Genomic DNA, 26,990 nt, shown 5'->3' on the forward strand with positions numbered 1-26,990 from the left:
CAACCTGTCTATAGAAATAAAATCACAAATCCATTCTATGTCTCAGGGTTACTCAAAGCACATGTACATCAGCTGAAGTCTGGTGGGACTTCTATACTTTTCTGTGGCACAAAATATAGGCTAGTATTGGCAAACAGCAGAGCACTTCTTCCATCATTCCCCACTTCTCTGATGATGTCAGTGGTGAAATGCAGGGCATTATCAGTCTCCACAGATTGACCTCTATAATAAAAACAAAATTCAAAGAATGCTTACTATGTTTGAGTATCGACTATGTGCTGAGCTCTACAATACATTCCTAACATACCTTCACTCATTGATATTTGCAAGAACTTTGCAACTTAGGGTATATTATGCCCACTTTACAAATGTAGATGAAGTTCAGAGGGCTGAGGCTTTCCCCAAAGGTGTCTAGTGAGCAAGTGGAAGAGCCAGAATGTGAAATCTGGGTGCTCTGTTTCACTGTCATGCTTTGCAATCACTTAACTGGTAGAAGGATTCTCTAATACTTTGACTACTCCCTGTGTTCCTTGATCAATATGCTGCAAAGACTTTTTGTTTATTGTCCTATAGCAACAACATGCTCTGTCATCAATAGTGTGACTAAATGGGTTCCTTTTATTTCTGAAGAGTCAGGCCCTCACCCTACAAACTCAGCAATTTCCAGAACAGGATCTTTAATTGCATGGCTAGTCCCCTAAAGGAGTTCCAATTCACCCTATATTTTCTAAAATTATTGTTTTCATGTCTTTATGTCTTGATACTAGACTTCAAAGTTGCCAAGAGTATTCATTCTTGCCTTCCTAATTTCTACTCCAGGCCTAAAAATTTTCTATTTTAAAAGTAGTAATAATTTATATATCACATACTTAAAGAGAAGTAACTGAATAATACTCTTACAGGAGATGATTTTCAAAAAGTAGATATACCCTTCTACCGTAACCAAAGTCAAGCAAGAGATTATTACCAAATACCCCAAGAAGCTTTCTCATAGCACCTTCCAAATTTCAACTACTTCCCTTCTCCCACAAGAAAACTGACAGGAAGTTTTTGGCAATGACTCCTGCCTCCTAGTATTCAGACCCTTATATAATCCTTTCCTCCTAAGTTTGGGCTTAATTTAGCAACTTGCCTTTAACAAATAGAATATAGTAAAAGTGATTCAATGTCACTTCCATGATTAGATTACAAGAGACTGATTTCCATATTGTTAGTACTCTCTCTCTCTCTGTTGCCTTCTTGACTTGCTCATTTTGATGAAATAGTTTGCCATGGTGTAGAGGCCAAATGGCAAGGTATCCAGGTTAGTCTCACGGCAACAGTAAGCATATAATTGAGGTCTTCAGTCCAATAACTCATGATGAAATAGGTCTTATCAATAATCACCTGAAAGAGCTTGGGAAGTGGGTCCTTCCCCAGTTGAGCTTGGAGATGACTACAGTCCCAGTCAGTACCCTGATTGCACCCTGTGAGAGGCCTTGAAGCAGAGGCCCCAGCCAAACCACACCCAGAATCCTGGACTACAGAAACTCTGAGATGATAAATGTTGTTGTTCGGGGTAAATTTGTTATGCAGTAACAGATAACTAATACAGAAACTTTTATCTGATTTCTAACACCACAGATTACTATTTTCTGTTTTGTGTCTTTGTATAAATTGAATTATAGAGCATGTTTTGTTTTATGTTGGCCTCTTTTGCTCAACATTATGATTTTTAATTTATTCAAGTTGTTGGTTTCAGTGATAACTTATTCATATGTATTGCTGCGCAATATTCTATTTTATCAATATACACAATTGTGTTATTCATTCTGTTGATGAGAACTTCAGATATCATTTATGACATTCAGCATATATGTAAGCATTTCAGTCAGGCATATATATAGGACTGAAATTAGTTGATCCTATAGTTTACATTTGTTCATTTTTATGGTAGATAACATACAACAATTTTCCAATGTGAATGTCCCAATTTATATTCTCACTAGCAATGTATAAAATTTCTAACGCTTCATATTCTCATCCTCATGTAGAAACACCAGACTTTAAATTTTTAGTCATTTTGTTGAGGTGTAGTTTTAATTGCAGGTTTAATTTGCTTTCTTTTTTTTTTTATAAAGAGTGGTAAATAAGGAGGTTGAACATGTTTTTACGTTTATTGCTTGTATGGATGTCCTCTTTTTTGTCTTGCCTACTCAAGACTCTGGCATGTATCTCTACCTCAAAAAAAGGTTGTCTGCCTTTTTTTTTCCTTGACTTGATGACTGCATTATACATTCTGAAGTTGAGTTTGTGTATATACATATGCATACGTAACAACATACGTGATGCCTGTGTGTATATATACACACATATGCATATATACATACATATGTATACTGTTAATCTTGGTTTGCCTTTTCATTCTTTCATGGTGTCTTGGGATGAATAAGAGATTTTAATTTTAAGTAGTTAAATTTTTCAATGCTTTATTTACGATTAGTGCTTTTGTGTAATTTTTCCAAACCTAAAAACAGTGAAAATAATCTTTTTGATATTTCCTAAAAACTTTATTGTTTTGCCTTTCACATTTCGATCTACAATCCATGTGGAGTTGATTTCTGTGGACGGTGAGATATAGGAATCAAGCCTTGTTTTGTTTTGTTTGTATGCATATAACATTGGCTTAGCACTGTTTATTAAAAAGACGATAGTTTTCCTATAGTTGCCATAAATCAACTCTCCGTACATGTGTCAATCTATTTCTGAACTCTCTAGTTTGTTGCATCTATCCATTCCTTTATGCTTACACCAACACCCTGCTATCATAATTCCTCCAGTTTTAGCATAAGTTTTGATGTCTGATAGAGCAAGTCCTCTCATCATTCTTCAAAATTGTCTTGGCACTCCTCGGCTTTTTGCATTCCCATATAAATTTTAGAATGTGCTTGCCTTTTTTCACAAATATACCCTTTTGGGATTTTGTTTGCAATTACATTGAAGTTATAGATAAATTTGGGGATAAATGGCATTTTTCAAATAATGAGTCTTCCATTCTATTATCTTTGTATGTTCCTCCATTAATTAGGCCTTTTTAAATCTCCCTGTAATGTTTTACAGCTTTCAGTGTATAGTCCTGATATATATTTGTTAGATAATATTGTCAAAAGTCAATGACAAAAAAAATATTAACAGCAGCAAAAGAGAAGAAAATAACCTACAAAGGAACCTCCATTAGGTTCTCAGAGGATTTCTCGTCAGAAACCTTACAAGAGAAGGGAATGAAATATTCCAAATACTGAAAGGCAAAAACAGTCAGCCAAGAACACTCTATCTAGAGAAATTCTCCTTCAGATATGACAGAGAAATAAAAGTTTTCCCAGGTAAATCAAAGAGGAGAGAGTTCATTGCCACTATATCTGCCTTACAAGAAACAATGGAGGGAGCCCTACTACCTGTAACAAAAAGGTAAAGGTGTACAAAGCTTTGAGCAAGGAGGGAAACAGACAGACAAAATCAGAAAATTTCAGCTTCGTATCAGAATAGGTTAGCAAACACTTAATTATAAAATAAAAGATAAAAGGAAAGAAAGCATCAAAAATAACTACAAACACTTCAATTTAGTCACAAATTCACAACACAAAAAAGAATAACTTGTGACATTAACAATTTAGGAGGTGAAGAGGACAGGGATGGAACCTGCTTAGGCTAATGGAGGTAAGAGGCAACCAGAAAATGGACAATCTCATCTATGAGATCTTTTATACAAACCTCATGGTAACCACAACACAAAAAGTTGGAGCACAGTGACAAATAATAAATAAAGAGAAAATCACCACAGAAAACCACTAAATTGAAAGGGACGTCAGAAATACAAGGGAAAAGAAACAATGGAAATATAGAACAACTGGAAAACAAGAGATAAAATGGAAGTATTAAGCCCTCATACATCAATTATCACTACAAATGCATACAGACTGAATTCACAAATCAAAAGATACAGAGTGGCTGGATGGATTAAAAAACAAAAACCAACAATACGCTGCCTCCAGAAAACACATCTCAGCTCTAAAGACAAAAATAGGCTCAGGGGCCAGCCCCATGGCTGAGTGGTTAAGTTCACGCACTCCACTTCGGCGACCCAGGGTTTTGCTGGTTCGGATCCTGGGGTGTGGACATGGCACTGCTCATGAGGCTATGCTGAGGTGGTGTCCCACATAGCACAGCTAGAAAGGCCCACAACTAAAAAATATACAACTATGCACGGGGGGAACTTGGGGAGAAAAAGCAGGAAAAAAAAGAAGATTGGCAACAGTTATTAGCTCAGGTGCCAACCTAAAAAAAAAAAATAGGCTCAGAGTGAAGCAATGGAAGATGATACTCTAAGCAAATGGCAAACAAAAGAAAGCTCATGTTGCAATACTTAGACAAAGCAAACTTCAAGATAAAAAAGGCAATAAGAGACAAAGATGGACATTATCTAATAATAAAAGGGATATTCCAAGAAGACATAACAGATATTAATATATATGCACCTAACACAGGAGCACCAAAGTATATAAAGCAACTATTAATAGACATAAAGGGATAAATTGACAGCAACAGAATAACAGCAGGGGACTGCAACACCTCACTTACATCAACAGATAGAGCATCCAGAGAGAAAGTCAACAACGAAACAGTGGCTTTAAATGAAACACTGGACCAGATGGACTTAATAGACATATAGAGAACATTCCATTCAAAAACAGCAGAATACACATTCTTCTCAAGTGCACATGAAACATTCTCAAAGATAGACCATACGTTGGGAAACCAGGCAAGCCTCAAGAAATTTAAGATGGAACTGGTATCAAGCATCTTTTCTGACCACAATGCTATGAAACCAGAAATAAATTCCAAGACAAAAGCTGGGAAAGTCACAGATACGTAGAGATTAAACAACATGTTACTGAACAACTATTGGATCAATGAAGAAATCAAAGGAGAAATCAAAAAATACCTGGGTACAAATGAAAATGAAAACACAACCTACCAACTCTTACAGGATACAGCAAAAGCAGTACTAAGAGAGAAATTTATAACAATACAGGCCTACCTCAACAAACAAGAAAAATTTCAAGTAAGCAATCTTAAACTACACCTAAAAGAAATAGAAAACAAAGAAAAAACAAAACCCAAAGTCAGTAGAAGGAGGGAAATAATAAAAATCAGAGCAAAAATAGATGAAATAGAAGCTAAAAAAAAATAGAAAGGATCAATGAAATGAAGATCTGATTCTTTGAGAAGATAAAGAAAATTGGCAAACCCATAGCCAGACTCATGAAGAAAAAAAGAGAGAAGACTCAAATAAATAAAATTAGAAGTGAAAGAGGGGAAATTGCAACAGATATCACAGAAATACAAAGGATTATAAGAGACTACTATGAGAAGCTATATGCTAACAAATTGGATAACCTAGAAGAAATTGATAAATTCTTAGAATCATACAACCTCCCAAAACTGAATCAAGAAGAAATAAACAATCTGAATAGACTGGTCAAAAGTAAAGAGATTGAAACAGTTATGAAAAACCTCCCCAAAACAATAGTTCAGGATCAGATGGCTTCTCTGGTGAATTCTACCAAACATTCAAAGAAGATTTAATACCTATCCTTCTCAAACTATTCTGAAATATTGAAGAAGACAGGATGCTGCCTAACTCATTCTATAAGGCCAACATTACCCTGATACCAAAACCAGACAAGGACAGCACAAAGAAGGAAAATAGCAGGTCAATATCACTGTTGACCATAGATGCAAAAGTCCCCAACAAAACTTTGGCAACCCAAGTACAGCAATACATCAAAAGGATCATAATCCATGATCAAGTGAGAATTATTCCAGGGATGCAGGCTTGGTTCGATGTCGACAAATCAATCAAAGTGATATATACCACATTAACAAAATTAGAAATAAGAAAACATGATCATCTCAATAGATGCAGAGAAAGCATTTGACAAGATCCAACATCCATTTATGATGAAAACTCCCAATAAAATGCATATAGAAGGAAAGTACTTCAACATAATAAAGGCCGTATATGAAAAACCCACAGCCAACATCATACTCAACAGTGAAAAACTGAAAGCCATCTTCTGAGAATAGGAACAAGACAAGGATGCTCACTCTGACCACTCTTATTCAACATAATACTAGAAGTTTTAGCCAGAGCATTTAGGCAAAAAAAGAAATAAAAGGGATCCAAATAGGAAAGGAAGAAGTAAAACTCTCACTTTTTGCGGATGATATTATTCTATATATAGAAAACCCTAAGGGATCCAACAAAAAATTATTGGAGATAATCAACAACTACAGCAAAGTTTCAGGGTACAAAATCAACTTACAAAAATCTTTATATACTACAAAAATTTCTATACACTAATAACAAACTAGCAGAAGGAGAAGTAGAATATAATCCCACTTACAATGACAACAAAAAGAATGAAATACCTAGGAATAAATTTAACCGAGGAGGTGAGGAGCTTTACGTTGACAATTATAATACATTATTGAAAGAAATAAAATAAGACATAAAGACATGGATGATAACCCATGCTCATGAATCAGAAGAATAAAGATAAAATGTCCATATTACGTAAAGCAATCTACAGCTTCAATCCAATCCCAATGAAACTCTTCACAGAAATAGAACAAAGAATCCTAACATTTAGATGAAACAACAAAAGACCCCAAATAGCCAAAGCAATCCTGAGAAAAAAGAACAAAGCTGGAGGCAACACAGTCCCTGACTTCAAAATATACTACAAAGCTATAGTAATCAAAACAGCATAGTATTGGCAGGAAAAAAGACACACAGATCAATGGAACAGAATTGAAACACCAGAAACAAAACGACACATCTATAAACAGCTAATCTTTGACCAAAGAGCCAAGAACATACAATGGAGAAAGGAAAGTCTCTTCAATAAATGATGTTGGTAAAACTGGACAGCCACATGAAGAAGAATGAAATTAGACCACTATCTTACACTATACACTATACAAAAATTACCTCAAGATGGATTAAAGGCTGAATGTAAGACCTGAAAACATAAAACTCCTAGGAGAAAATGTAGGCAGTAGGCTCTTTGACAATGGTCTTAGCAGTATCTCGAATACCGTGTCTACTCAGGCAAGGGAAACAAAAGAAACAATAAACAAATGGGTCTACTTCAGATTAAACAGCTTCTGCAAAGCAAAGGAAACATCACAAAATGAAAAGATAACCCACAAACTGGGAGAAAGTATTCCCAAATCATATATTCTACAAGGGGTTAATTTCCAAAATACGTAAAGAACTTGTACAACTCAACAACAAAAAAAGGACAACCCAATCAAAAAATGGGCAGAGGATATAAACAGACATTTTTTCCAAAGAAGATATACAGATGGCCAACAGGCACATAAAAAGATATTCAACATCACTAATTGTTAGGGAAATGCAAATCAAAATTACAATGAGATTTCACCTTACACCCTTCAGAATGGCTATAATTAACAAGACAAGAAATAGCAAGTGTTGGAGAGGATGCGGAGTAACGGGAATCCTCACACACTGCTGGTGGGAATGCAAACTGGTGCAGCCACTATGGAAAACAGTATACAGATTTCTCAGAATATTAAAAATAGTAATACTATATGATCCAGCCATCCCACTACCAGGTATTTAGCCAAAGAAAATGAAATCAACAATTCAAGGAGAGTCATGCACCCTCATGCGCATCGCAGCATTATTCACAATAGCCAAGATGCGGAAGTGACCCAAGTCTCCATCAATGAGTGAATGGAAAAAGAAGATATGCATGTATATACACACGCACACACAATGGAATACTACTCAGCCATAAAAAAAGACAAAATCGTGCTATTTGTGACAACATTGATGGACTTTGAGGGTGTTATGCTAAGTGAAATAAGCCAGACAAAGAAAGACAAACACTGTATGATTTCACTCATGTGGAAGATAAACAAACACATGGATAGGTGAACAAATTAGTGGTTACCAGAAGGGAAGGGAAATAGGGGGAAGGCAAAAGGGGTAAAGAGGCACATATGTATGGTGACTGATAAAAACTAGACTATTAACGGTGAACACAATGCAGTCTATACAGAAAACAATATATAATAATGTACATCTGAAATTTACACAGTTATAAGCCAATATGACTTCAATAAAATAATTTGAAAAAAATTTGAAAGTTCCTCTGCAAAAGATCCTGTGAAAAGGATGAACAGACAAGCTACAGACTGGGAGAAAATATTTGCAACCACATGTTCAACAAAAGAGCACCTGAAAGATGCTTAACATCACTAGCCATGAAAGATACAAATTAAGACCATGGTGAGATATCAATACCCACCTCTTGGAACAGAAAAAAATAAAAAATAGTGACACCAAACTCTGACAAGAATGTGAGAATTTGAATCACTCATATATTGTCAGTAGGATGTAAATGGTACTCCTCTCTAGCAAACGGTTTGGCAGTTTCTTGTAACTAAACATGCAAATACCATATGACCCAGCAATTGTGCTCTTGGGTGTTTATCCCAGGGAAATGAAACAGGTTCCCACAAAAGTGCATACATGGTTGCTCATAGAAACTTTATTAGTAATGGCCCCAAACTGGAAACAGCCTAAATGTCCATCAGCAGATGAATGGTTCAACAAATTGTCGTACATCCATACCATGAAATATCACTCAGGAATAAAAAGGAATGAACTAGTGATACACACAACAACCTGAATGAACCTCGAGGGAATCATGCTGAGTCAAAAAAAAAGTCCCAAAATGTTATATACTGTATGAGTCCATTTATATAACATTCCTGAGATGATGAAAGCACAGAAATGGAGAAGAGGTTATTGGTTTCTAGGCTTTCTGGGCAGGGGTGTAGGAGGGAGGGAAAGAAGTGGGTGTGCCTATAAAAGGCAAAAAGAGGAATTTGTGTGGTGATAGAATTGTTCTGTATCTTGACTGGATCAATGTCAACATCCTGAGTGTGATATTAAAAAAAAAAATTTTCATTCATTTAAAAAAAAAAAAAAAAGGCAAAGCCCCTCTTCTTTCTAAATACTTGAAGCCATAGCTGGATGGAGCTGTTTAAAGTCTCCAGTGCAGATGTGTTAACAGCCTCACAAGGCGCAGAGACTGATGCACGAGGTCACAGAGAGGAGACTTCACCAGAAAAGTTTCTTTTATTCTGCTAGCCTTTAAATTACCTTAAAGAGCTTAATCTGGTGTCAAAAATCCCGTGGCCGAGTGGTTAAGTTCGCGCGCTCCCCTGCAGGCGGCCCAGTGTTTCATTAGTTCGAATCCTGGGCGCGGACATGGCACTACTCATCAGACCACGCTGAGGCAGCGTCCCACATGCCACAACTAGAAGAACCCACAACGAAGAATACACAACTATGTACCGGGGGGCTTTGGGGAGAAAAAGGAAAAAATAAAATCTTTAAAAAAAAAAAAATCCAAACTATTACTTCAGATCATTGGAGTGTTCATGGAATTCTGGCAATTAAAAACAATCACACGTGTCAACTTCTTGTTTTTCCAGCAAATGCTTATTTAGTACATTCTGTGCCAAAACATACTTTGAGGAGAGGTACAGAAAAATATGCCACGTTCCTGTCCTTAGATGAACCGTACTTCTAGTTGAAAACACTATTAGACCCCACTTAGTCGCACTTGGGCCAGGACTGCATTGATTGCCTGGATGCCGTGTGCCCCTACTTTAGCAGGGAGACTGAGATGCCTTTCCCTTATCTGGCATCACTGCCAACTTGGATTCTGATTCCATGAGTCCTTGAAATGTTTGGGCATTCCCATTCCTCAGTACACAGGTATCAAGTAAATGGCCAGAGGTCCTCTAGGTGGAGAACTTGGAAAATCATCATTCTTTATCCTTGTCCCAGAGATGCAGGGTTCTTTGCCTTGGGATCCTGCCCTCCCCTCCAGGTGACAGATTGATGGTCTGAAATTGGCTTAGGTCAAGGCTAGGGATTGTGACATTTTGCCGAGGCTACCTCTCAGCCTTCTGATAAACATCCTTGATTCCGTTTGTTTTCTCCCCGTCATTTTTGAACCTAGAGATGCCCTGTTTTATTTATCATCTTCAGAATTCTTTCTGATCAGGCACAGCTGGCTGCCACTCTAACCATGTTATAAACTAAATGTTTGTGTTCCCCCAAAATTCATGTGATGAAACCCTAACCCTCAATGTCCCATTGTGATGGTATTTGGAAGTGGGACTTACTGGACTTCTGATATTTAAGTGCCAACACCAGGCATCCGTGTGTCAGGGCTCATCATTCCCAACACCATGAGGTTGTCTAGTTCTGCAATGGCACACTGTCCCTTCCACTCTTGCCTACAGCAGAGAGGCCACCACTGCACTTTTAAGGACAATGGGATCCCTCTTACTGATGCATATTCTTAATGTGTGGTAATTTGGTTCTAACAACTTAAAAGTGTAATTCAAAGACAGGAAGTAGAGGCTCCTCCAGCTGAGATTTCAAAGGGCAATGGGAAAGTTTTGAAGTAAATATAAGTGATTAAAAATCAAGGCCAAAATGAAAAAATTGGGATGAAAATTTTATGCTTTCTGGTATTCTGATGTAAGCCTTACACCCTGCATTAACCAAGCTGTCATTTCCAGAAGCAACGAGCAATGTAATGATCTAACAGTGAATTTCACATTCCTTTTATTATTATCATTATTGGCATTATACTTTACATCTTCTTTGTTATTTATTTATGAAATAGTAACATAAGCTTTTTTCATAAAATTCAAAAGATAGAATATATAATGAAAAACATGTCCTCCCCCCTACCCCTGATGCTACTCAGTTCTCCCCCGACGAAAACAATGTTACTAGCATCTAATGGATCATTCCAGACGTATTCTATGTGTACACATGTAAGATTGCACATAATAATTACATTTTTTTTACGGTGAACACATTATACACCCTCTTTTGTGCTTCATTTTTTCCAATTTAAAATATAATTTCAAGATCGTTCTACATTTGTAAAATGGAGCTCCACTGTCAATTTACTTGCTGGCTACATAGTCTTCCAGTATATGGATATGTTAAATTCATATTACCAATTTATATAAATGGATATTTAAGTACTTTCCAATCTTTCATCGTTTAAAGCAATGCCTGAACTTTTTGTACACATATGATTGTGCATATGTGCACTGCCTAAGGTGAACCTGCTATATCAAAGCGTACATGCCTTTATTCTATGTAACATGGGCCAGGCATTGATACCCTCTAATAGCCACTTTTTTAAAACTTTGCTGAATGAAAGTGAAAAACATACAATCAAAATAAACCAGTGCATATACCCACATTCTATAATTTCTTCAAAAGGAAAGTTAATTCTTTTTAAATAGTGAGCCTACGCCTTTCACAAGATTACCAAGAAGTTTGGCAGGAGCAGATAATACTGAAGTGACCTCATTGCCAAATCTGTCCAAGATTTGTGCAACCCAGGGAGTATCATCATTTTTAGAAGTATCAATCATATTTTTCAAGCCATTTATCTCTGCATTCATCTCATCAGCTTTCTTTCTAAATCCTTCATTAAGGAGATCTCTTTGGACCTAAAAAAAAAAAGTGAGGAGGGAAGTAAAATTTTTAAAATCCATATTTTTTCAAGAATTACATCTGTATTTAAGAGCTTTGTCAAACTCTCTTTGTTTTATCCTAAAATTGCTCTCTCTTACTCAGACATGAAAGGAGGATTTTGAAACTAGGAATACTCCTGGTTTGGACCTCAACATTGAGAGGAAGCAGAGTTTAAAGACTTCCTAATATTTACACACCATTAGGGTTTTTCTAGGATGCTAAGGCTGACATGAGGACAAATGTATTAGGTTCCAGTCAAAAAATGCCAATTAAGAGGTAGCATTGGTCAGATTGCACCAATTCTCAGTCCCACTTGGGATAGTACAGTCATCCAAATTGTAGGAATAACGGGAACTTATGAGCTGTTCCAGAAATCTGTATAAACATGTCCAGACGGATACTGAGAAAATTCCTCCTATGCCATATGATCAAGTGAGTAGATTGTCTACCTCTGGAGACAATGCAGCAAGTTTAGAAGCTGTCTCTTCCCCGTGTTTTAAGTCTGGACATCTCTGATAGTTTTATGTCAGCATAGATCTACCTCAGCATCTTTGGGTGGTGGTAGGGTTCCTAATAATTGGCAGTGGTCTTGGTAAAGCAAACCAGTTGCTGCTCATGTTAAATACATATGGTTGGGATATCTGTTTCATCAGGCCTCGTGAGATTATTCTAAAATCCCCCAAAACTGCAGCTCAAACCCCATTTACATTGGAGGGGCCAATGCTTGTCCTGAAATCTCCAGAGTCTATGTAAAATGGAGATTTCAAAATCTTCTTTAAAAAATGAAAAAAAGGAGAATTCAAAGGATTCGGAGTTTTAATAAATCACAAGCAGTAAAGGGCAATGATGCTTCCTTCCACGTCTTGCTGTGACCTGCACCCAAACCTTTCCGGGGTAGCACACTGATGACCATCCAGCACTCCTGAGGCCATGGCTGTGCTTACCTTCAGTTTATGCTCCAATATCATATTCTGCTCTCTCAGTAGGTTTTCTCTTTCCCACGCCAGCTTCTTTTCCAATTGATCTATGTTTTCCTGGAGACTCTTCTTTTGCGCCTCCATCTGCTGCTGCTGCTCCTGTAGTCTCTGTCTTAGCATCTCCTGTTCCTTCTCAGCTGCCTCCTTCTTGGCCCGCTCCACTGCCCCAGGAAGGTTTGAGAGAAGGAAGAAAATTAAGTGAGGACTGGTCTCTACCCTCCTGAGTTCAGAGAGAGAACCAAATTTGAAAGAGGAGCGGGGAAACCTCAGAATTTCCCTGTGTCCACACCACATTTCAGAATGTGATGAGAAAGGCCCTGTCTGCCTGATGTGCACCCACAGCTCTTCTTGTTGTTTTCAGATTTAGGAGTTTGTTCCACAGAAGGACAGGAAGCACCTGGTTTCAGGAAAGCTTTGCTCTCACACCTGTCAAACGACACTGCAGGAACTGACCCTCCCTGTTGTGAGTTAAGCCCTGCCACACACCTGCTGCAGCCTTCTCTCCTTCAGTGAGAGCTTTATCTGCCTGCAGGATGGAGTTCTCTATTGCTGCCTGCGACTGCAGGAATCTCTGGAGGACCTCGTTCGCCTGAGGAACCAAGAAGAGGCAAAGAACTTAGATTTCCACTGGGGAGATTAACGCTGCAAAAACAAGTATGTCCATGTAATTTTAGCTTCATGCTTAAAATTCTACAGTGGCTCCTTCCCCAGAGCCCAGGCTCCTTAGATTGACCGGATTCTCCAAATCTCCTGCTTCCTGTCTCCCTCCAGCCTCTCAGCCAGTCTGCTTCATTCTACCCACTCTGGGTCCCAGCCAGTCAGAATTACGTTCAGTTCTACAAACACACCATCTCTGGTGCTTTTATAGTTTTCCTTCCCAATGAGAAATTTTGCTTTTAATCTGTGCTGCTTCTCTCCTCTGCCACTTGATGGCTATTACTTAAGGCAAGTTATTTTAACTTGTCTGGGACTCTCAGTTCAGATCTGTAAAATGTTGACAATAAGTGTAGATACTTCTTAATGCTATTTGAAGGATTAAATTAAGAAGTCTAGGAAAAGAGCTTATACTATGCCTGCAGGTAATAGCAGTTCAATACATATTAATTGCATTATTGTCATTAATTTTTTTATCATTATTACATGTTACTACCACCTATGTAGCCCATTTCTGCAGGTTCATAAGTGTTATCACCCTGTGTGCAACTGTCTATGTATTTGACTTCATTCTCACTTTTGATCAGCCTTGAGTGCAAAGACTCTGACTTTAATTGTAACTTGTCAGCACTTGGCACATTGAATGCCATGTTGTCGTAAGAAGAAATGAATAATTTCTATTCTGTTTTCAATAGATTTCAGATATCCGTACTCACTTTTGGGAAATGAACATTTCTAGTCTCCTCAGGAATAAATAGCGAATAGTGGACCTTAAAAGCTACAGCTGTCATGATATCCCCAAGCTCTCTTATTACCCACAACTGGGGCTGTGCTCTCGGGTTGACAGGAGACTCCCTTGACCCTATTCTGCAGGTTCCCGATGCTCCCCTTCTTCCTCACCTTCACTCCTTTCCTGGGCACTCGCCAGTAATCCCGTTCAATCCTTTCTTTTGCTTCCATGTAGAGCTTGTGCCCTCCAGGAACAGAGAAAGTCCCTGCTGAAATGCTTTCCATTAGGACCGTTGAAAGCTGATCAAGTTTAGCCTGGCAGTAGTTAACAGATTCCTCTTCATTCTGCAGTATGAAATCCTCCTTCTTATCCTTTATGATTTCCTACAAGGGAAATGTGGAGGGATGTCACCAGAAGAAAGGTACCGAAGAGATAAAATTCCAAAGAATCTGGGAGAAGGATTGGTCTAACTGTAGTCCTCACGAGAAAAGCATTCTGTTGGAGAAGGACATGGAATAAAACAAGAATCACGAGGCTTGATTTACTCACAACCTTGAAAACTCTCTGCAAGACTATGGGGAAGCTTCTTAACCTCCCTGCGTCTCCAGTTCTGCGTATGAAATGTTGGCGTTGCATTACCTAATCTCTATGGTTCCTTGCAGCTGTAGCGTTCAGTGATTCTAACTACAATGATACAACAAGGAGCAATATAAGGTGAAAATGGCCTAGATTGAGGGTCCCATAAGAGAAATTTTGGTTCCCAGGAATGCAAGAGTGTTCTCAGAAAAACAACCACCTCAGGAATGACTTTTGGGTGTTCTGGGCAGGCGTGGAATCCACAGAAATATTCACTTCAGGAGGCTATCTATACTGATTTTGCTTCCTTGCATCACACAGATTTCTAGACAAAATAGCTGAGGTTTGGGAGGAGAAAAATGTAATCCTTTGAAACTCTATCCCCTATAAGAATCCAGACTACTTTATCCTTGAGTAAGAGACAAGCTACAGGGTCAATAAAGGCACTTCTAGGCTTCATTCTTCAAGGGGGAGGGTCACAAAGAGTAAATACTAAGACAAATTACCACAAGGTTCTTTTGGAACTCTTGATTTTCATCCTTGAAGGAGTGCTCCATGAAAACTGCAATGGCCTCTCTCTCACAGGCTGTGTGCACGTCCAGCAGCTCCTGGAGTGTGTCTGTGGGCAACTTCAATTTCTGGGCCATCTGCTCACTGTAATGGTCCGCTGCCTTCTGCATGGCCACTGAGTTCTCAAGTTGGGCCAGAGTTCTCACTGCATTCTCCAAACAAGGCACTGCTCCAGTATTGATGGTATCCACATAGGTCACCACCAGAGTCCTCAGCCCTGAATAAGCCACAAAATTGAAGGGATAAGTACCAAGTCGTCACTCAACAGGATCCAAGGTTCTGAGAGTACATTTCTAAAGTCACACACACGCCCCCACCTCCTTCTACTATTATCACTTCCGTTTTCCTACTGACTTTTCATTCTTATGGTTCTCAGACCACAGGGCTAAAAAATTAAAAATCTACCTTTATCTAATATACAAAGTGGTATCTGGAAAACATAGTTTCCCATTAACAAAATTAAAGAAAACATAGATTGCATAGGTAGACAGATGAGGCAGAGTAAATCAGATTTATACTTATTTCTAATTCTGATGCTTTGAATGGATTTTCAGGGATTTATGGGCTAATCTTTATTTTGAGACTACCCTAAACTCCAAAAATATCTTTCATATTCTCCTTGCAAAGAACACTTATCATATAGGATGTCCCCTGAGAAAATAGTATATTCTGTTTTCACACCCAGTTAGTGGTTTTATTTTCAGTGGAGAAATTCTTCAGATAAGTGGAAGCCACCGATATCAGTGACAAAGTTTGCAACTTTGAAGAAGGATTTGTAAACCCCCAAAAGTGAAATAACTATAGAATATACATATTTTTTTCTTGCAGTATGGATATGTGTATACTCAGAATTCCATATAGAATCAAACAAAAATTCTGGAAAACACATCGTATAATATATTCACCATATGTTTGGCCCTACAAAAATGCGAAAAGGAGACTCACGATTCCCAGTGACCATGATTCCCTCTCTAAGAGTCTTAGGTCTTGCATGGGTGAAGATGTAAGAACAGAACTTGTTTATTTGTTCTTGGAATTTAGAATCCAGTTCGTTTTCAGACACATTCTCAATGTCAGCTAGGAGTGCTTTGTCGTTTATTGGCCGGTCAAATACAAAACATTTCCGTTTTGGAAAGAATAGCCTGATGCACTCTCTGGGTAGATTGGACGCTTGGACTTTGGGATTCTTGCCTGTAGTATAGAACAAGACAGAGATTACAGTGAGAAGAGTCTTGGGTCAAGGGAACTAAAGGTTTAAATAACAGAGATTTTTTAATCTTTGCCATCTTCTACTCTTCTAACTCCCTTAACGTAGACATTCAATAATTCTTTGCACAGCAGACTTATACAATTCTGGAGAGGAATTTGGGGAGACACCTGATCCACGCAAAAGAACCAATGGCTGGTGTCCCCAGACTTGAATATGGTAAAATAGTTGTCTATTAGATGTTTACTGAATAAATGGCTAAAAGGATGAAAGGTCAAATGTAACTTTTTAATCTACTTGATCCCATGTTGAAATTGAGCTGTGGGTCCAAAAAGAGGATCCACAAACAAGGGACAATGGATGATATTAAGAATATTAGGAATGAAACCCTGATTATTTAAAGAAAACTATTTTGATGTACAGTGTTAGCTACTTTTAGCAAAAACCTCTGAAGAGTAAATGTAACTAAAATGCAATTTTCAGATGTCACCACTAATCTGTAAACTCTTTGAGGTAAATGACTATATTTGATTTGACATTGTTGCTCTTCTGCCTAGCCAAATTCTCAATAAAAGTTTTGAGAAAGCATAGATAGAAACATGAAAGCAGGAATGAATAAATCAGAATTGATGTTTCTCTCAAGGTTCATCAAATACACATCCATGTAAATATAACCCTTAAAATAATGTATCATTTTGAAATTATAGCATGGGTAAATATGTGGGAATTAAGAGAAAGCTATAATATTGAAAGTAAAATGAATGTTCTGATAATTATCGGGAATATTGCAAAGGCGCAGATTGAAAAGACACATACTGCTTCAGGTTTATTTAGAACACTGTCATTTTTGTAGATGATATCTCCATGCAGGCATTGGAAAGTTATATCCCTATTTTGGAAGAATAGTACCTAACTGCATGAAAGATATTTTTTTCTTTTGATAAGCTTTTCATTATAATTTCATGTCTAGCAAGTTGTTGTTTTCCTCAACATAGAAAAGCAGAAGCCAAGTTAGGGAGTACAAGTGTCTTGCCTTTAGAAAGTTTTAGCACCCATTGTAATCCGGATGCTAAGTTACCTATTGTGAGCAGGAGAAATTGGTTTTGAATCATTTTACTCTACTTTAGGCTCTAATTTTCTTAAGTGAACTTAAACTCCTGTCTCTAGAGCTTTTCAACCCACCTTCCAGTCACCATTTCTACAGATTTTGACCTAGTCTCAAATACAAATGCAACCCCAAAGATGATGGCCAGTATTTAGGACATCCCACCCTTTATTGGACTATCAATTGCCCAGCCCATCCTCTGATACCTGGAATCAGCTTCAAGGCATTCTCCAAGTACTCATCTTCTGTGATAGGGTGACCGTCTAACTTCAGCTCCAGGGTGAAATCCCGTACAGTCCAGATAAAGTCTGGAAAGAAACTCACAAACTCTGTGGAATCTTGTACTTCATCAGGTCTTGGGGAAGACTTTGCCCTGATGAGCTCTGTGAGCTCTGTCACATAACTAGGATGTAGTTAAGGAAAAGAAACTCCCTGCCTACAATTCCCACATTTCTCTAATAAAAAATTATTATAAACACTCTCTTTTGCCCTGGGTCCCTTCTACTCCACCAAAGCCAACTAAGTGACAGGGGAAAAGAAACTGACTCCATCTCCGTTCCCATAATCTCAATGAAACTGGGTGTTTGGCTTCCTGGCAGGATACTGCAGCTGCTCGAGGGCCTGGTGGTTGATGGTGCTCATACTGTTGTAGACAAAGCTGCTGCACAGAAGCACAGCCAGGGCAAAGATCCACGAGTCATTCTTAGGGTCGCCCTAGAAAGCACATTTGAGCAAGAGATTTAGGAGTTTACTCTTTATCACTTCATTCAGACACTTATTCTATCAGTTTTTCCTTTATTATTTCACTTAACATACTCACCAAGCAAAGAAATATTTGAAGACAGACATAAATGCAGATATCAGCTCTGACAATTACAAAGACATTTCTTGTGATTGTTATTTTTTCATATATAAAAAAATTCTAATCTTCATAGGGCCTTCTCTTTCCTTAATTGGATAGAGGAGAATAATATAGAAAAACTAGTACCCTACCTGGGGTGTAATTACCTATTTAATGATGAGTGTTAGCACTTATTCATTCTTCACATCTTTATTAATCATAGGCCATATAAAATATACTATAGTTGGCATAACTGAGTATTCAAATTATAGCCAATCAATAAATATTCATAGGAAGCTACTAAATGTTTCCCACTGTTCTTAGATTTAAAAAAGCAAAGTTAAAAATGACAGCTGTCTGGGGCCGGCCCCGTAACTGAGTGGTTAACTTTGCGAGCTCCGCCTGGGCGGCCCAGGGTTTCGCCGGTTCAGATCCTGGGCATGGACATGGCACCACTCATCGAGGCCATGCTGAGGCAGCGTCCCACGTGCCACAACTAGAAGGACCCACAACTAAAAATATACAACTATGTACTGGAGGGCTTTGGGGAGAAAAAGGAAAAATAAAATCTTAAAAAAAAAGACAGCTGTTACTTTCAAGATGAGTATTTCAAAGCAATGACAAACATCCACAACCATGATTGCAACAAAGATGACATTATCTATAAAGAGTTTACATCTTAGTAATGTATATAAGCAGTGTAACATTTAGTTATAGTATTAAATGAAAATTTTATAAGTCTATCAAGGAAGAACAGAGCTATGAAAGTTGGTCTTGAGCTGAGTGTTAAAGAATTAGTTGAATGTGAGCCTGACAGACCCACAGAAGCAAAATTAGAGATGGTAGCATACAAGAGTCTTTGCAATAAAAATAGAGTTATTAGATTTGACTGGAGCAGAGGGTAGGTGCAGAAGTGAAGTTTGGGTGGTAATCTCTAGCGCAGCCTGATGAACAGCCCTAAAGGCCAGGCTCATTTGTTTGTGCAAATTACATCATTGTTTATACAACAGCACAATCCAGAAATTATTTCTACTATAAAAAGTGTGTAAAGCTGTTCCTTAGAGTAAATCTAAAAACTTGGATTTGTGTTTAGAAGACTCCAACTTGGAGTTTGGAGGAAAAATAGTCTATTCCTTAATTTCCCCAAACCTCAATTTTTTAAAGTAATCAATTAGGAGAAGAAGTGGCACTTATGACAAACAATAAATCATTTAGACAAGACTATATCACTGTTTGGTATACAGCTTTAAAAATAAACACAATTTGTAACTACTCTTTGGGAAGAAATGAAGAGCTACAGAAATTTGGGATACAATTTCCAAATAAGTCTGAAAGTAGGGGAAAAAAAGGAGAATTCATTTATTTCAACCATTAGTGGAAAGCTAAAATACCAAAAATCCATCTTAAAATGTTTCTTGCAGGACAAAGACATGTGCTTTTCTAGAACTAGTACATTCAGAGGTGTCTCAAAGCCTTCCAGAATGCTCTGTGGATGGTTGATGAGCTTCAGCATAAGAAATGTAAACCCAAATCTTAACTCCCACCCTCAAATACACACTTCATCTGATAGCTCAGAAGGTGAATCAGAAATATTTCCTCACCCATGGCTGGAGTTGATGTTTCTCCTCTCTCCTACCAAGGCGCCTTATGCTTAACTGTACGTGGTAAAAACTGTGATGTACTGCCTGGATCACCTTTCAAGATTGAAGGGCTTGTTTCTCCAGTTGTTGGGAGTGCTGATGGAAGACAGCCCTCGGGGATCAGCCCTCTTAATTGGAAAGGCTTCCAGAGCAGCCTTTCAATGATATATCAGCATGTTTGTCCCAACTCAGGATAACTCAAAAGGGCCTCTCCAGCCACAGAGCGCCCATGTAAATGACAGACGTCAAGGATTGCAGTGCAGTGCAACTTCTTCCTCTCTGCAACCTGCTTTTTTTCCCAATCACTCTTTATTAAATCTGACTACACGTATATGGTCTTCTTAACTGGACTGAAGACTCTTTGAGAGCAGGACCTTTACTCTGGTCACTAACATCTAGAGTACTAAGCCCAGAGGCCTGGAACTCAGCTGTTCAATAACTATTTATTAAAATGAGTCAAATTATTCACACAGTACAAAGAAACAAAAGACTTTATCTAATATGCCATGGTATCTTATCTTACCTAGAAGTGAGACTCAAACAAATCAAAAGTGTGTCTCATTTACTGTAGTTGAATTTCTAGGTTTTACAAACAGATCACAGCAGTTAAATTACAAAGGATCATGAAGAGATAAGGAGACAATCTAGAATAAAAAGGATCTGTCTGTGATTCTCTGCCTTACCTTTTCCACATCCCCCAGGCCCTCTGTGTCCAGAAGAACCAGGGTGTGGTTCCGCTTGGAGGGGTGAGGCACACACCACATCCAGATGCCCTTGGTTTCAGACTGCACAGTAGAGCCCAGAGGGAAACCTGCAAGGGAACAGGAGAAAGCAACATACAGTGACAGCAGATGATCTAAGCAGTCAAGGGGCTACAAAGTCAGATGTGATGGAATGTAAGTAGCCCAGCATACAATATGATGCTTTCTCTAATTTCTTCAAGAATGTCCTACTTTGTGTGTCACCTACTTCAAGAAAGAAGGGATGTTAACAGTGAGAATGATGCCAAGCAAGGGCCCAAGATGGATACAAAGAGGAACCATAGCTCACTGATAACCATAACAAGAGCATATCAAAAGAATGGTGAGGTTCAAAGAAAGAAGTGAATTGAAGAGAGACATGGAAAGGGACAAGTGGAAAAACAAAATTGAAATCCTATTTTTTGCCAAACAAAGAAAAAAATGAGGGAGGGTAACCAAGGAAGTGAAATCCAGGAAAGATTTTTATGATGATAGATATTCAAACATTTTATATGTTGATGAGAATAGAAAAAAAAAATGTGTTTTGAGAAGAGGAGATGCAATTGCAAGAGCCCAGTGCTTGAGCAGGTAAAATAAGCTAGGATCCTGAGCATTAGGAGGAAAGATTTTCCTTAACAGGAGTAATATGAAGAATTACAGTAAAGTAGTAATTTAGAGGTGAGAACTAATTAGAAGGTTGGTTTATTGAGAGGAGTTTGGTTCTCCCATCATGGGATCAGGGAAGAACATTAACAAGGGGGGATATAACTAGAGTCAAGAAATTTGTTCCTGACCCAGTGCAACACTCACCGTGGTTCTGTCCTGCAAGACGGTTCATCAAGTAGGATTTGCCCGTACGATACAGTCCTACAATGGCCACCACCACCACTGGTTGAGAAATCTTGCCAAGAATCTCTATAGCTTTCTGGTTCACTGACAGCTGTTCATTGTTGTTTTCCACCAGACAAATGGGGGCCATCATGTTGGGTCCAGATGCCATGGCAACCTACCAACCTAGAGGAGCCTCCCTGTAGAAATAAGATTACAAAGTCATTCTCTGACCCAGAGTTACTCAAAGCACCTATCAACCTAGAACCGGGTGGGACTTCTGTACCTTCTAGGAGACAAAATGTAAGCTAGAATTAGCATAATGCAGAGGGCTTCTTTCATCATTCCCTCAAGGGTCTGATGACGTTAGTGATGAAACATAGAGTATTATCATTCTCAAAAGTTTTACTTCAATAGTAATAATAGTAATAAACTTTACCTCAAGTAATTGTTCAGGTACTGGAACAAATACCTCAAATAATCATTATTACATACTGAGGGCCTGCGATATATGAAGCCTTATGATACACACTTTACATTTCCACCTGCACTGATACTTACAAGAACCTGCAAGTTAGAAATTACTATACGCACTTTGCAAATAAGATAAATCAATCTCACACAGGCTGAGTGAATAAGTCATAGAGCCAGGATTAAAAACCTAGACAAGTTAGCAAAATGGCAGACTAGAAAGCTTTAAGCTCTTGTTTCCCCAAGGAGACATCAAAAGCAACCAAAATATTGGCTAGAATAACCCTACAGTAGTTCTATAAAACACTCAAAGGTCTAAAACAACCAAGCAAACACCCATTCAAGAAAAAGCCACATTCAGGGCCGACCCTGTGGCCGAGTGGTTAGGTTGGTGGGCTCTGCCGCGGTGGCCCAGTGTTTCGCCAGTTTGGATCCTGGGTGAAGACATGGCACCGCTCATCAAGCCATGCTGAGGCGGCATTCCACATGCCACAACTAGAAAGACCCACAACTGAAAATACACAACTTTGTACCAGGGCTCTTGGGAGAAAAAGGAAAAGTAAAAAAAAATTTAAAAATTAAAAAAAAAGAAAAAGCCACATTCAAAATGGTACAAAATTCTGTGGTGTTTCTGCTTGTTCCTGGCCCACATACTCCCCAGTGTGGTGTGGTCTTTGTCTGGAGTAGATGGCAACCCTGTTCCTTATTCCCTCCCTTGATCCAGAGGGAATAGAGCAGACCTTATTTACAATGTTCTATTCTGTCTGGGGCCTACCTCTTCATACCTCACATGGATCTCAAGCAGGGGTTGGGGAGGGTAGGTAGTGGCATAACTTGAATATCAGGTGGAAAGAAGCACTGGGCATTGCTCAGGAAAACTACAGAGAGATGGATCCACTGATGCTTAGGGCAAGAGAATACCAGTGAAGACAAAACAGATCATCTACTGCAGAAGCCCAGTTTCAAATTTCCTCCTTCAAACTGGACGGAGCAGAGAAGACTTTGTTTACAAAGTTCTAAACTGTCATGAGCTGCCTAAGGGACGGGTCTCTGTTTTACCTAATTTGGATCTCAGGCAGGAAAAAGCAGTGGGCATTGCCTGGGAAAGCTGCGGGGAGACTGACCTGTAGATGCCTGCAGCAAGATATTATGGTTGTTTGATATTGTGATTTATCTTAAAAAATACACATATGTTGCCTTTGTTCCTGTTGCTGGCACACAGCTCCTGAAACACTTCTAGTTTCCAAAGTGGTGACAGTGCAGTGAAAGACATGAATCAACAAATGCAAGAAGCTCAACAAACTCTAAGTAGGGTAAATTTCTAGAGACCCATGCTGAGACATGTTACTGTCAAAAGACAAAGAGAGAATCTTGAAAGCAACAAGAAAGAAGTGACTCATCACATGCAATAGGATTATCAGCCAATTTATCAGCAAAAACCTTGGAGGCCAGAAGGCAGTGGAATGGTGTATTTAAAATGCTGAAAGGAGGGGAAAGCATGTCATAGAATACCATCTCCACAAAAACCGCCCTTCAAAAATGAGGTAGAGATTAAGACATTCCCAGATAAACGAAGGTTGAGAGCATGTATATGGGAAAAGAGAAAAAAAACACACACAGTGCCAGGGAAGATGCATGCTCAGAAAACACCTGAAAAGACTTTAAGTTTTCTCCTTAGGTTAAGCCCAAGGCTCAAAACCAAGGCCCAGCTAATTAGTAAAAGTCTTCCTTGGCAGAAAGCCATTTGCAAAGAATGGAAAAGATTACATAAAAACTATCAGAACAAATAAGTAAATCCAGGAATGTTGCAGAACACAAAATAAAGAAACAATATTAACAATATTGCAATATTAACAATATTAACAACAAAAAAACAAAAACTGAAAAGGAAGAATTGAAACTCTCACTGTTTGCAGACGACATAGTTCTATATATTTGAAACCCTAAAGAATCCAAAAAAAATCATTAGAAATAATCAACAACTACAGCAAAGTTGCAGAGCACAAAATCACCTACAAAAATCAGTTGCATTTCTATACACTAATAATGAACTAGCAGAAAGAGAACTCAAGAATAAAATCCTGTTGACAATCACTGCAAAAAGAATGAAATATCTACGAATAAATTTAACCAAGGAGGTAAAAGACCTGTATAACGCAAACTATAAGACATTATTGAAAGAAATTGAAGAAATAAAGTAATGGAAAGATATTCCATGCTCATGGATTGGAAGACTAAGCATAGTTAAAATGTTTATAATACTTAAAGAAATCTACAGATTCAATGCAATTCCAATCAGAATCCCAATGACTTTCTTCACAGAAATAGAACAAAGAATCCTAAAATTTATATGGAACAACAAAAGACCCCAAATAGCCACGTAACCTGAGAAAAAAGAACAAAGCTGGAGGCATCACAATCCCTGACTTCAAATATGCTACCAGCAATAGTAGTCAAGGAAAAACAAAATTGAAACCATATTTTTCCCAAACAAAAAAAAAATGAGGGAGGGTAACCAAGGAAGTGAAATCCAGGAAAGATTTTTATGATGATAGATATTCAAACATTTTATACGTTGATGAGAATAGAAAAAAAAAATGTGTTTTGAGAAGAGGAGATGCAATTGCAAGAGCCCAGTGCTTGAGCAGGTAAAATAAGCTAGGATCCTGAGCATTAGTAGGAAAGATTTTCCTTAACAGGAGTAATATAAAGAATTGCAGTAAAGTAGTAACTTAGAGGTGAGAATTAATTAGAAGTTTGGTTTATTGAGAGGAGTTTGGTTCTCCCATCATGGGATCAGGGAAGAACATTAACAAGCTGCTGCTGGTCCAAATGGAGAAGCTGAGATTCCCCAGAACTAAAGCCAGCCACAGACCCCTGCAGGCCAGACAATAGGCAACATGCCCTTCCAGCCCATTCCTCAGCTGTCACTTTGAATCAGAAATCAGGAGTTGAGTCCAAGACAAAGCTGACTGTAAAAGAAGATGGACGTACCTGCTCCACAGCACCACGGGTCCGAGGCAGTTCTGAGTTGCCTCTCACTCCTTGCTCACTTGCTCCTACCACCTCTATCCCTCCCTTATAAAAGCTAAAACAGACTGAGGAAGTGAGTAATTTCTACCGAAAATGGTACGATAAAACTGAAATTGAAAGTAAAAGTACTTCATAGTATTTTTAGTTAGCAGAAGTGTGCTAAACCAGCAGTTTAAAGCGTGAATATGGGTGTTTGGTGCAGGGTGAGAGGAAGTTGCACAAGTCAGCTGTTACTCAACAGTTGCAGCATAGGAAACACATTCCAGTGGCTTTCCTTGGTCCTCCCATCTTGGAAAGCTTCATGGCTTCTCTTCTTGATACATCTGTCCTAGTTGGCTGAAGTGTCCTTGGCACAAAATAACCGGAAAACCCATGGCACAAATGTAAGGGAAGCTCTATAAACCAAGAATATTTCAAGCATTTTTCTCTTAGTAGGATTCCTGGGTACTTTTGTTAGTGCAAAGCTTTTACCGTTTTAAATATGTTCCCTGATATATATATATATATAAAATATATTATATATGTAATATTATATTATATATATATGTGTGTGTTTAAACAAGCATACTTTACAATAAATAATTAGCTAAAGATAAGTTAATTAAAGATAAATTAACTAAAGATAAGTGAAGATAAAAATGAATAACCCTTAACTGCATTATGCAAAGATGCTCACTATGGACACCTTGCACGGCATTCTTGTACTTCCCCAACACACAGACCATCTCCGACCGTAGGTACCCCCTTTAGAAATTTAGCCAATTGGCCCAGTTTGAAAGGAATTTATTCAATTGGCTAAGAAAGTGACTGGGTGTGCACGTTTGTTGTGAGGAAAGAAATGGAGCAAGTGTGTAATAGGAAAAGGAGAGGTGCAGCAGAGAGAGGCCTGAGGAAGCTGGGCTGTGTGAGGATGAAGCGAGTTCTCCTCCCACCTCTGCTCCTCCACTTACCACACCATCCTCCTTCTCTGTGGAAACTTTTTCATAAAGGGCCGGAGAGTAAATATTTCAGGATTTTCAGGCCACAGGATCTCTGTCACAACTATTAGTAATAGCATCCACAAACAATAGGGAAACCAATGTCTGTGGCTGCATTCCAATAAGACTTCATTTACAAAAGCTGACAATGGGACAGAGGTGGCCATGGGCCATAGTTTGCTCACCTCTGGTTTAAGTAAATGTGATGCTACTGGGCTGGCCCCGTGGCTGAGTGGTTAATTTCGCGCGCACTGCTGCAGGCAGCCCAGTGTTTCATTGGTTCGAATCCTGGGTGCAGACATGGCACCACTCATCAAACCACGCTGAGGCAGCGTCCCACATGCCACAACTAGAAGGACCCACAACGAAGAATATACAACTATGTACTGGGGGGCTTTGGGGAGAAAAAGGAAAAAAATTAAATCTTTAAAAAAAAATGTGATGCTACTACATGCTAGGGGTTATCACCACCCCATGTATCATTGTTTTACAGGTCAATGGTCAATTCCAGAATCTCAATCTGAGTGTCTGCTTCTAGAGCCGTTTGGGTCAAACAATATATAAAAACCTTATTGTTGTGGTACATAGATGCGGGAAAGGAGTGTGTTTACTCCATCTGTCTGAGCATCATCCAAGTGAATTCCTGCCTAGGTGCCTGGGCCATGCATCCACATGTCTGCACAACTAATTGTCTAACTCCCAACAACATAGCACCACCAGTAGCTCCTAGATATGCCAAAGAGAAATAAGTGTTGATGGAGTATAGTCAGTGGGAATGAAGAAGAGGCTGGTTTGGTTGGAGGGGAGGGGATATTTGCTCAGGTATTCTGTGAGTGAGTGAGCAAGCCTAATATTTGGGTACATGGCAAGGTGATGTCAGCTAGACTGCATGAGCTGGGCATTGGTGAAGGTTATACAGACTTTTCAGGGGTATTTCCACCTGCGTGTGCTAGACATAGCCTTTCCATCCCAAGCACAGATTAAG

General features: G+C 38.5%; 1 protein-coding gene across 1 annotated transcript; it reads right to left on the reverse strand.

Annotated features, from left to right (window-relative positions):
- Positions 1–10,746: 10,746 nt before the first annotated feature.
- GBP6 (guanylate binding protein family member 6) lies at positions 10,747–25,098 on the reverse strand. The gene is made up of 11 exons (XM_046645554.1): positions 24,990–25,098; positions 21,507–21,724; positions 20,640–20,767; positions 18,080–18,189; positions 17,682–17,878; positions 16,109–16,354; positions 15,100–15,380; positions 14,188–14,400; positions 13,120–13,222; positions 12,601–12,794; positions 10,747–11,631 (listed from the first exon to the last, which is right to left on the reverse strand). Exons 2-11 carry the CDS (start codon positions 21,694–21,696, stop codon positions 11,404–11,406), a joined length of 1,890 nt encoding a protein of 629 aa, XP_046501510.1. The 5' UTR covers positions 21,697–21,724; positions 24,990–25,098; the 3' UTR covers positions 10,747–11,403.
- Between the last annotated feature and the right edge of the window lie 1,892 nt (positions 25,099–26,990).

Source organism: Equus quagga, chromosome 18 (assembly GCF_021613505.1).
Source record: "Equus quagga isolate Etosha38 chromosome 18, UCLA_HA_Equagga_1.0, whole genome shotgun sequence".
NCBI lineage: Eukaryota > Metazoa > Chordata > Mammalia > Perissodactyla > Equidae > Equus > Equus quagga.